Source organism: Heterodontus francisci, chromosome 8, assembly GCF_036365525.1.
Source record: "Heterodontus francisci isolate sHetFra1 chromosome 8, sHetFra1.hap1, whole genome shotgun sequence".
NCBI classification, from domain to species: Eukaryota; Metazoa; Chordata; class Chondrichthyes; order Heterodontiformes; family Heterodontidae; genus Heterodontus; species Heterodontus francisci.
This window is the reverse complement of record NC_090378.1, coordinates 66841142-66853788: the sequence shown is the minus strand read 5'-3', so window position 1 is coordinate 66853788 and position 12647 is coordinate 66841142. Positions and strand designations below refer to the sequence as shown.

The 12647-nt window shown below is 41.5% G+C and overlaps 1 protein-coding gene across 4 annotated transcripts in view; it reads left to right on the top strand.

The window, feature by feature from the left end:
• Positions 1-12647, top strand: part of si:ch211-198n5.11 (methylcrotonoyl-coenzyme A carboxylase 2) — a 125802-nt gene that overhangs the window by 94461 nt on the left and 18694 nt on the right. For 3 of the 4 annotated variants that reach the window (XM_068037263.1, XM_068037262.1, XM_068037264.1), the window contains exons 10-11: positions 7328-7450; positions 12041-12183. In XM_068037263.1, the coding sequence (XP_067893364.1) occupies positions 7328-7450; positions 12041-12183 (266 nt within the window). The remainder of the gene's footprint in view (positions 1-7327; positions 7451-12040; positions 12184-12647) is intronic. The other variant, XR_010975516.1, reaches the window with a different exon arrangement.

Here is a 12647-nt window from a genome sequence, read left to right as displayed (position 1 = left end):
CTTCTTGCACCTCTGCCAGGTGTAGAATAGTTGAATAAATGTAGGAAACGTATATTTGAGAGAGAAAGATAGGTTAGTGTTTTAAGTGAGAAAAATGAAGCAATTTTGTTTGTTCGAGTATTTATCCTATTCTTTCTTGCTGAACATGACACACACAGAATTGAGATTGGTTTCTTAGGTATAAAATCCTGTGCGGCAGCAACCCTCCTTTGGTGTTCATCCATGTCCCTACACAGTGAGAGATGGCAGTCGATTCAGCAATGGAGTGTATTACAGATGAGGAAGATACTGCATACGCATCCAAAAGTATCGATACAAGGAAAATTTTAACTGGAAGTGAGATTCCAGCAGGCTGGGGAGGGACAAGCGTCAAACATATCTAACTTCGGCAGAGCAGAAGTTGGCCAGTGGCCGGGAGCGTATGGGCAGCATGTGGCCACGGGTTAGCACCAAAGGAAGCCTCACCAATTTGCACGTAGGTCACAGTAAGGGGGTTTCAGAGGGTCTTGCAGGAGAAGGCTGAGGCTCAGGAGGCCTACACTTTTCTGCTGCTTCTGGGCCCCCAAAGAAATAGTCTCATCTGGTCCCAGGGTTTCTTCTCACTATCTTCACCTGGTGGGAAACCTGCAGCAGCTTCCTTAAACAGGCCAGAGATAAAATTGCAGTCAGGGCCTAATAACATTATTATCACCCAATCTGCATGTTTAAGTAAGGACCCCAACCACTGCAGGTGGGTGCCTTTTCCACCTGCTCAGAAGAGCAGGTTAAAATTCAAGATAGCAAAATTTGGGTCTGGCATTAGTGGGTGAGTCACCTGATCAATTTTAACTGCATTTCTGCCCTGTTTCTGAGAGTGGGTAGGATTAAAATTGCCCCTTTATATATCAATCAGGAGTGGGAATAATGGCTGATTTTTCTCCCCTCCTTAGTCCTAGGAGGCTTAAATCTGTTTCTGCAAATTGCATAGAATACACATTACTGTCTAATTCTCCCAGCTCAACACAAAAGCAGGCTTGAGGAAAGAATTGGGTTGCAAGGTTTGATTACTGCTATTGGACTTGGGAATCCTGTCCAGCAGGGCATTCAGAAAATATGGCACAGATCAAAGAGTCAATCACCGCTGTTACGACCGAGGTGGGAGGAGTGCACTGTTTAGTTCCACTTCTCCACGGGTCACAACATATATTTAAATTTTTTCCCACTTGCAATTACGGTCAATCATAGACTCTATATTTTTATCCCAGAATAAAACACACCAACCAGGTTTCTTTAATAAACAACAAAATTATCAGTTTATTATAAAGCAAGTCTTAACTAGTAATGAGGTAAAGCATAAACACAAATTGAAATATTAAAGTTCCCTTTTTACCTTAGCCCCTCACACTTATACACACACACATACATTGGTTAACCAGAAACATAAAAGGGATTTTTGTTTAGACCTCTGTTACAAAAAAGAAAAAGACAAAAAAAAAAACACTTGGGCTGAATACTTATTCATTCTTGAAGAAAAAGAGAAGATATGGAAAAATGTCCTTTGTTTTGGTTTGGCGTCCCAAATGCTTATAGACGGCTGTCACTGTGATTTTCTTAGAACAGTTCTTTCCAGGCGATGTTGAAGATCAGTTTAGGTAGGCATTCCAAGAAATGCAGCTACAGATGCTTCAGATAGGCCTTACAGCAGAAATGCAGCAACAGGGGTTTCAGTTCCCACACATTCGATACGTAGGGTTTCTTCAAATACAGGAGGAAAGAGGAGACTGACACACTGGACACACAGGGCTTCTTTCCAAGGGAGAGAGATGAGCTGGGTTTTTTCTTGGCAGGCAAAAACCCAACTGTCTTTTGTAACAATTCAAAGTGAAACCAAAAACATTCCAGAAGTCAAGCCTCCTGACATCTATAAACCTTGACCTGTCACTTCTCTGTAAAAATCTCCCCAAGACAAAACAACAAGCACCCTGATAGTATTTTATCTGAAAACAGGTGCCTTCCAGTAAGGGCTTGTTTACAAGCCAAGTCCAGGAATTCTTTTGGTGACTTCTTTTAAAAAAACACAAAGTTCAGCATCTCTTCAGGTTTCCAGATAAATCAATGTCCATAATTCAACTATAAGTTCTTTAAAAATAAAAATACAAGCACTCTCATAACACCTCCATCCTTGGAGAAATGAAACGCCATCTTTAAATGCGTTTCATTACAAAGTGTAAAAAAAAGATGAAAACATTTAAGAACGCATTTTCACACTGATTCCCCATTCACTCTTTACCTGTAGTTGATACAATTCTGTTTTGTATCCTCATTTCTTTCAGATAACTCCAAACAAAGTTAGATTCTCGATAAAGCATCTGAAATTATATTATTTTTGCCCGCAATGTGGATAATCTTTATGTGATAGGGCTGTAATAGTAAACTCCATCGGAATAGTCTGGAATTCTGTTTTTGAATGTTTCCACAAAGGCTAGGGGGTTAGGATCCGTATATATCAGTGTCTGTTTGTAGTCGTGGCGGTCATCGACTTCAAAATGCTTAAGAGCCAATAATAAACCTAGGGTTTCTTTTCCCACTGTTGAATATCTTTTGGTGTCGATTTAGCTTTTTGGAAAAGCGTCCCACTGATCTTTCTATACCTGATTCATCCTCTTGTAACAGGACGGCACCGACCCCAAGGTCACTAGCATCAATTGTTACCTTGAAGGGCTTGGTGAAATTTGGAGCAGCCAACACTGGTACATTAATCAAAATGGCTTTCAGCTTCTCAAAAGATGCTTGGCACTCCCCGCAGCACACTACTTTGGTTTTCTTTTTCTGTAGCAAATCTGTTAGTGGAGCAGTTATGATACTAAAATTTGGTACAAACATGCGGTAGAAACCATACATCCCCAAAAACCTCATGATTTCTCACTTAGTCTTGGGGGTAGGGAACTCCACTGTTCTTGGCAACACTTGTCCTTGCCCTACTATATGCCCGAGGTAGGTCACTCTCGCTTTTGCGAATTCACTTTTGGTAAGGTTTATTACTAAATCAGCCGATTGTAATTTTTTAAACAGTTTCTAGTTGTTTCAAGTGGTCCTTCCAAGTGTCACTGTATACCAGTACATCATCAAGGTAAACTCCACAGTTAGGAACACTGGCTATTACTTGGTTCATTCGTCTCTGAAAGTTTGCTGGGGAGTTTTTTTAACCCAAATGGCATCACTCGGCATTGGAAAAGACCGTCTGGTGTGACAAAGGCCAATATTTCTTTAGCTCAGGGTGTTAAAGGAACTTGACAGTATCCCTTTAACAAACCTATTTTTGTTAGAAACATGGCACTGCCCACTCTGTCAATACAGTCTTCCAAGCAAGGTATTGGGTAAGAGTCTGCCTTTGTTACTGCATTAACTTTCTGTAGTCTATGCAAAGTCGAGTTGAACCATCAGGGTTAGGCACTAATACTACTGGGGACCTTCAGCTATTTTGACTGGGTTCAATTGGGTGGTTTTCCAACATGTATTGGATTTCTGCTTTTACCTGGGCCTATTTCTCTGGACTTAAGCGATAAGGATGATGTTTTATAGGAAAGGATTCCCCTACATCCACATTATGTGTGGCTAAGGTTGTACATCCTAGCTTATCCCTACAGACTGTTTTAAATGTTGTGAGTAGCCTTGTTAGGTCTTCTCGTTGTTCTGTATTTAAATATGAAAGCATAATGTCTAATCTCCCGAGCAATTCAGTATTAGCTAATCGGATAGTAGGAAGTTCAATTTGAGAATTGTCTAGGCCTCCTTCTGCCTCATCCTCACTATCCCTTTCATCTTTCACTGTCCCTACTACCTGACATATCTGTGGTTGCTTATCCTCCTCCCGCCGATGATATTGTTTTAGCATATTGATATAATGCAGTCTATTTTTTCGGCGATCTGGGGTGTCAGTCAAATAATTTACCTTACCAATTCTCTTGATCAACCTATATGGATCACTGAACTGTGCTTTCAATGGTTCACCCTGTAAAGGTAGTAATACTAACACTTCATCTCCTGGTTGGAATGTACGGGCCTTGGCATACTTGTCTGCCGATTTTTCCATAGTTGTTTGGGAAGTTTTAAGGTGTTCCTGAGCCACTTTGCAAGTTCTCGTGAGCCGTTCCCGGAACACGGATACATAATCTAGTACAGTAGCTTCGTCTCTCTGTTCTGAAAAACCTTTCTTTAATTAGTTTTAGAGGACCTTTTATCTCATGTCCATAAACTAATTAAAAAGGACTGAAACCTGTAGACTCATTAGATGAATCCCTAGTGGCAAACAAAAGAAATTCTAGCCCTTTATCCCAATCATGGGGATATTCATGACAGTAGGCCCTGATCATCGTTTTGAGGGTCTGATGGCACCTTTCCAAAGCTCCTCGTGTCTGTGGGTGGTATGCTGAAGACTTTAACTGGTTTATCCCAAAATACCCATAAATTCCTGAAATATTTTAGACATAAAATTGGAACCTTGATCCGACTGAATCTCAATCGCTAATCCATATCTAGTGAAGAACAAGGTTAACTTCTCTACCACTACCGTAGCAGAAATTAATCTCAAAGGAATGGCCTCTGGGAACCGAGTAGCCACATCCATGATAGTAAGTATATGTTGGTGTCCCGCTTTTGTTTTTGGTAAAGGACCTACACAATCTACCAACATCCTTTTAAGTGGTTCCCCAATAACTAGTATGGGAATTAGCGGTGCCGGTTTTATGGCAGTTTGCGGTTTTCCACAATCTGGCATGTATGGCACGTTTTACAAAACTGCACCGTGTCCTTGGAAAGACCTGGCCAGTAAAAATGCCGTCTTATACGTGTTTGGTCTTCCGGATCCCTACATGTCCCGCGATAGGAATTTCATGAGCTGTCCTTAATAGTTCCCGGTAATAATTTGGCGGTGCCACTATCTGATGAACTGCCATCCATTCTTTGCCCACAGGTCTGCAAGGAGGTCTCTACATTCTCATCAGAATCCCATTTTTATTATAATAGCCTTCTGGAACTCCTTTTGCCTCAGCTTCTGATAGAGCTGATTGTGCCACTTTATTTAACTCTGGATCAACTTGCTGAGCTATGATCAGAGAAGACTTATTAAACATTTCCTTTCCTTCTCTTTCTCTTTACTTTTCCTTTTCCTTAAGTCCAAGTTTCTTCATTGTCAATTCTATTTCAAGTTCAAGTTTTTTTTCAATTGTTTTTTCTCCTTTTTCTGTTCAAGCTTAAGTTTTTTTTATTTCCTGTTGCTGCTCAAGTTTTTTCAATTCTTTTTCCTGCTCAAGCTGCTTCATCTGAAACTGAATTTTAGCTAATTCAACTGCACTACCCTCTGGTTTGCTTTATTTTTCTTCCAATTGCAAATGTTGTGCTATGACTTCAATTATGTCTGCTTTCTTTGCTCCTGGTTTTAACTCTAACCCCAATTTTGCTGCCAATGCTATTAGCTTAACCTTGGTTAAGTTCCTCAAATCGCTCAGGGACACATCGTCAGTCCCCAGAAAAGTCACAGCAACTGTTAAAGTCATTCTGGTGGTGTAGATTTTACTCTATTACACAAGACACCTGGTTCTTTTTATTTTTCCTTTTAAAATTATTATTAGCCCACTTACAATTGTGCGTCGGCGATGGGTTTATCCCATAAAGAGCCCCCAATTATATGTTACAACCAAAGCAGGAGGAGTGCACTGTTTATTCTAGTTCCACTTCTCCACGGGTCACAACATACATTTAAATTTTTTCCCACTTACCAATACGGTCAATCATAGACTCTTTTTATCCCAGAATAAAACACACCAGCCAGGTTTCTTTAATAAACAGCAAAGTTGTCAGTTTATTATAAAACAAGTCTTAACCAGTGATGAAGTAAAGCATAAACACACAAACTGTAATATTAAAATTGTCTTTTTACCTTAGCCCCTCACACTCATACACACACAATCACCAGTTAACCTGGAAATAAAACGGATTTTTGTTTAGAACTCTGTTACAAAAAAAAGACAAAAAAAAACTTAGGCTGAATACTTGCTCATTCTTGAAGAAAAAGGGAAGATATGGAAAAATGTCCTTTGTTTTGGTTTGGTGTCCCAAATGCGTATAGACGGCTGTCACTGGGATGTTCCTAGAACAATTCTTTCCAGGCGATATTGAAGATCAGTTTGGGTAGGCTTTCCAAGATGCTTCAGAAAGGCCTTACAGCAGAAATGCAGCAACAGGGGTTTCCATTCCCACACATTCGATACGCAGGGTTTCTTCAAATGCAGGAGGAAAGAGGAGACTGACACACTGGACACGCTGGGTTTCTTTCCAAGAGAGAGAGATGAGCTAGGTTTTTTCTTGGCAGGCAAAAACCTAACTGTCTTTTGTAACAATTCAAAGCGAAACAAAAACATTACAGAAGTCAAGCCTCCTGATCTCTATAAATCTTGACCTGTCACGTGTAGGTAGGTGGTAGGAGAATTGAGGGAAGGTGGGGATGTGAGAGGGAAAAATGGGATTAATGTAGGATTAGTATAAAATGGGTTGTTGCTGGTCGGCGCGGACTCGGTGGGCTGAAGGGCCTGCATCGGTGCTGTATCTCTCTATGTATGACTTCTTTGTAAACATCTCCCCAAGTCAAAACACGCCAAGTCCAGGAATCCTTCTGGTGACTTCTTTTAAAAAAAACACGAAGTTCAGCATCTCTTCAAGTTTCCAGATAAATCAATCTCCATAATTCAACTATAAGTCCTTAAAAACATATTTTACAAAATAAAGCACTCTTGTAACACACCATTAAGTTCAAGCATCTTATATGATTAATGCCCTGGTGATCAGTTTGGGATTGTGGGTTTGATTGGCAGTTGTATCAGAGGTGAAAACTTGAGGGTCAGATCTGTGAAAGGGGGAGGGCCATTAATTTTTTATAGTCCCTTTGATGGACAACTCTGTGTCCAGCAGCTTCTGATTGTGAGCTCACTGTACTCACCTTCTGGCAAGTTTGAAGCCAGCAAAATCACTCGGTGGTAGCATTTAATGTAAGGAATGAATGGCCATTTTTTAAGCATCAATATCATGTGGAGATTTAGCACAGGAATTGTATCTATTTTATCACATTTTCAAGACTTGTTTTCCTTTGAGTTGAGGGGGAATCTAAAGGTGTTTAAAATGATGAAGGATTCAATCTTTTGCATAGTAAGGAAATATACATGTTCTTAGTGTCCTGTTCGATGTTCACAATAAAGAATCATAAACATTGAAACTACTGTTTCGTATTTTAAGAGTGCTGTTGATTCCTGTATACTATATAATACAGCAGATCTCCTTATGATTTTCTTTGTAGGCTGAAGATGTTACTAACCAACTTAAGGCACAGGGCTCCATGATATCGGCTGTGGCATGTGCCACTGTTCCCAAGATAACCATTATAATTGGAGGCTGCTATGGTGGTGAAAGTTTTCCTATGGTATATTTTAGAAATGTCATTATACGACTATTGCACCACTGAAGATAATTATGGTGTGAAAGTAATTTTTGGGGGGAGTTGCTTTGTCTTGTCATGGTAAACACAGATGTTGTGCAATCTAATTTGTTTAATATATCAATTTTGTTTCCAGATGGTCAGAAAGGAGTCAGCACCCCAGTGGCTCAGTTGATGATAGGCACTGAATAATGTATGGCTCAGCTGTACAGCACTGAAAGATCCCAGATGCAGTACCTGATCTATGCTCAGTTAGCTGTTCTTTGGTGATGGTAGGGATGCTTTAGTTGGCCTCAGTAGTCCAAGGCTAGGAGGGTAAAAATTAGCCAAAGCTCTTGCTCCTGATTTCTATGCAGTGATTCCTGCTGGAAAAAGCACAGGTATAGATGTCCGGTAAAATGATTAGGATTGCCTGTGCTGCGTCCGTGGTTGAGTGGTCTGACACTACTCAGAGCAAGCTCTTTCACTTCTGGGCAGAGTAATGGTGAGGTGAGATTTCTGTCCAATGGTCTGCTCCCCACCAGAATACTGGCCTCCTGGATCAGGAGGCATCTGGTGTGCAGAAAGGGCTCTAAGAAGGATCCTGCTGGTGGTACTGCAGTAGGACCATTGCCTTAGCACCCAAAGAGGCAACCGGCCATTTAAAGAGGGTGGAAGAGTCCCAAAGAGGAAATCAACATTCCCAGCATACCACTGACACTTAACTTCCCTTTCTGGCCTCAATGCTATCTTATAGCCAAAGTCAAACTAGTTGCTCAAACCTACTTGTCCTGGTTTTCTGCTTGTGAACCTGGTGCCACTGGACCTGTACCACAGTAAGCAAGCAGTGGTGCCAGTCTGCATAATTGCCACACCACATGGTAATACATTCACTGAATGTATTTGCCCCATAATTTTCAGTTGTGACATTTTCAGACTTGCTGCAGTAAAGTCTCTTTTACTTTTTTTTGTTCTCTCACTAACCATGCTGCCCTTTTCTATATGCATCACCTAACCATTGAGCAATTCACTGAGTTATAGAGTTATACAGCACAGAAGCAGGCCCTTCGGTCAATCATGTCCGTGCCAGCCATCAAGCACCTATCCTAATCCCATTTTCCAGCACTTGGTCCATAGCCCTGTCTGCTATGGCGTTTCAAGTGCTCATCTAATGTTAGCAGTGTTAGATTTGGGAGGGCGGAGAGTTGATTGGAGCGCCAACACATGATGCCATCAAGTGATGAAATGTGCGCTTACATCTGTAATCTCTCAGTCTGAGTGTCACTATAGGAACGCACTGTCTGCTGGACTGCCTCCTGCACAGGGAGGAACATGGAGCTGTAGGTCAAACCCAGTTGGGCTGCTGTGATGAACTTCTTGATGGATCAGAACACCATTGGTTTCCTGGGGATGCAGTTGCCTGTGTTTTTATTTATTCATGGGTTGCATTTATTGCCCATCCCTTCCCTACTTGCCCTTGACACCTGAGTGACTTGTTAGGCCATTTCAGAGGGCAGTTAAGAGTCAGCCACATTGCTATGGGTCTGGACATTAGTTTCTTAGTACCATTACTGAGACTATGGGCGGCACAGTAGCGCAGTGGTGAGCACCGCAGCCTCACAGCTCCAGCGACCCGGGTTCAATTCTGGGTACTGCCTGTGTGGAGTTTGCAAGTTCTCCCTGTGTCTGCGTGGGTTTTCTCCGGGTGCTCCGGTTTCCTCCCACAAGCCAAAAGACTTGTAGGTTGGTAGGTAACTTGGCCATTATAAATTGCCCCTAGTATAGGTAGGTGGTAGGGAAATATAGGGACAGGTGGGGATGTGGTAGGAATATGGGATTAGTGTAGGATTAGTATAAATGGGTGGTTGATGATCGGCACAGACTCGGTGGGCCGAAGGGCCTGTTTCAGTGCTGTATCTCTAAACTAAACTAGCTTTTAATTCCAGATCTTTATTAAGTAATTGAATTTAAATTCCACAAGCTGTCATTGTGTGATTTGAACCTGTGACCCCAGGGCATTACCCCAGACCTCTGGATTACTAGTGCAGTGACATTACCATTATGTCACCTTTTTTGCTACCATGGCTAAGTTGGTCATGCAGTTCAGGAAATGAGGAAAAGTAAAGGTTTACCAGTCAATTTAAAATTTGCATATGCAGCTTTTGACCATACTTCCTCTAGTTGGGTCTCTTTATTTTTCAGATTTTCTTCTGGGCAGATTTCTCCTCAACCTCTGCCAGTGCTTCCCTTTGGTGGAGCTAAGACATGTAAAGTACTCCCCAGATAGGACCTCTCCAATGGATTTTCCTTTCCTCTTGAGAGTAGATCCATCAGCCTTCATCTGGTATCTTCCCAATGGTGCAGCTTCAGTTGGAGGTTGGGATAGGTCAATAAGGTCATAAGAACTAGGAACAGGAGTAGCCAATTCAGCCCCTCGAGCCTGCTCCACCTTTCAATACGATCATGGCTGATCTCATCTCGGCCTCAACTCCACTTTCCTGCACGTTCTCCATAACCCTTCAACCCTTTACTAATTAAAAATCTGTCTATCTCCTCCTTAAATTTACTCAATGTCCCGGCATCCACCGCACTCTGGGGTAGTGAATTCCACAGACTCACGGCCCTTTGAGAGAAGTAATTTATCCACATCTCTGTTTTAAATCTGCTACCCCTTATCCTAAAACTATGACCTCTCGTTCTAGATTGCCCCACAAGAGAAAACATCCTCTCTACGTCTACTTTGTCAATCCCCTTAATCATCTTATATACCTCAATTAGATTTCCTCTCATTCTTCTAAACACTAGAGAGTAAAGGCCTAAACTCTCTTCATAAGTCAAACCCCTCATCTCTGGAATCAATCTAGTGAACCTCCTCTGAACTGCCTCCAATGCAACTACATCCCTCCTCAAGTAAGGGGACCAAAACTGTACGCAATACTCCAGGTGCAGTCTCACTAATGCCTTGTACAGTTGCAGCAACACTTCCCTACTTTTATATTCTATTCCTTTAGCAATAAATGCCAAAATTCCATTTGCCTTCCTTATTACCTGTTGTACCTGCATACTAGCTTTCTGCAATTCATGCACGAGTACACCCAGATCCCTCTGCACTGAAGCATTCTGAAGTTACTCTCCATTTAGATAATTTGCCTTTCTGTTCTTCCGACCAAAGTGGATAACCTCACACTTATCCCCGTTAAACTCCATCTGCCAAATTTTGGCCCATTTACCTCACCTATCCATATCCATTTGTAAATTTCTTATTTCTTTATTGCAACTTACTATCCCACCTATTTTAGTGTCATCTGCAAATTTGGCTATAGTACCTTCTATCCCTGCATCCAAGTCATCAATATATATTGTAAATAGTTGGGGCCCAAGGACCGAACCCCACTAGTTACATCTTGCCAACCAGAAAAAGACCCATTTATCCTGACTCTCTCTTTTCTGTTGGTTAGCCAATCCTCTATCCAAGCTAATAAATTGCCCCAACCCCATGTGATCTTACCTTGTGTATTAACCTTTTGTGTGGCACCTTATCAATCCCCATTATCCACTTTGCTTATTACAGCTTCAAAGAACTCTAGCAAATTAGTCAAACACGAGTTACTCTTCATAAAACCGTGCAGACTCGGATGGATTGTGTTTTGACTTTCTAAATGTCCAATTATTATTTCCTTGATAATGGATTCTAACAATTTCCCAATGACATATGTTAAACTAACTGGTCTGTAGGTTACTACTTTCTGCCTCCCTCCCGTGAGTGTAATATGGAACAACTGCACTAGCCTTAGACATTGGGGTATTTTAAAACGTCTTGTCCTGTCTAATTCTTTTCACTAGGATTCTTCCAATCTTCCATTGTAAATTCAGTGGCAACCCAGGAGAAATGCTTTAAATGGCCATTGATACCAATACTCTGGGGGCTCTGCTGAATTAGTCGATTGGGAGATTCCTTGCAGAAACTTCAGGGCTAAAGATTTCACAATATTATTGCATCAGCCTCAGGGTTCCATACAGTAGGAAGATTTTTTTGTTTGAGAACTTTATTTATTTGTGGCAGTGTAAGTTCAAGGTTAACATTGGGGAGGCGATGATGCAGTGGTAATGTCACTGGACTAGCAATGCAGAGACCCAGGCTAGTGCTCTAGGGATATGGGTTCTAATCCCACCATGGCAGATGGTGCAATTTGAATTCAATTATTAAAATCTGGAATTAAAAAGCTAGTCTAATGGTGATCCTGAAACCGTTGTCAATTGGTGCAAAAACCCATCTGGTTCACTAATGTCCTTCAGGGAAGGAAATCTGCTGTCCTTACTTGGTCTGGCCTACATGTGACTCCAGACCCACAGCAATGTGGTTGATTCTTAAATGCCCTCTGAAATGGCCTAGCAAGCCAGTTAGTTCAAGGGCAATTAGGGATGGTTGACGAAGGCTGGCCTAGCCAGCAATGCCCACATCCCATGAACAAATAAATAAAAACTGGAAAGTTATAATTGTGAATATAGTACTGATGGTCATCAGCTAATTGTTGCAAATTATGTATACTCAGACGCGTGTGGATAATGTTTAAGTGAAGTTTATTTATGTTTCAGTGCGGTAGATCATTTGATCCAAACTTCCTTTTTCTGTGGCCCAATGCCAGGATTGGACTAGTTGGTCCAAATTACTGCTCAGAGATCTTGGAACCTGTTGGAGAGATCCAAGACGAGGCACAGCTGAAGATCATGAAAGAAATGTTAGTATCCGTGCTGCTTGAGTAAAGAAAAAATGATTCCTTAGTCAAGAGGATGAAATTGAAGTGACTGGTCGTCATGGAATGCAGATGTGAATAGAAAGTAATTAAATGCTGCTTGTAAATGCATTGGAGCGAAATTCGATAACCCCTGAAAACCAATGGGGAATCGCGATGCAGGGTTAATCAGTGGCCGTTGATTGCAATGTAGGCAACATGTCACCTTCACACTGGCTGCTCATTTCAATGATTTCAGCATCCAGCCAGTGCTAATCACGCTATTGATTGGCGGACGCATTAGCAGGAGGCCAATATTGTGAGTGGCTAGCACCTCTTAAAGCTAGCCTGCAGCTCTTAAAGTGGAGGTGCATTGTGGCTGGAGCAGATGCTAGCAGCAGTGTTGGAAGTGACTAACCTAGGGAACATTGAATAGCAGCACAACAAAGGAGTGTGTGAGCGCCACTGTT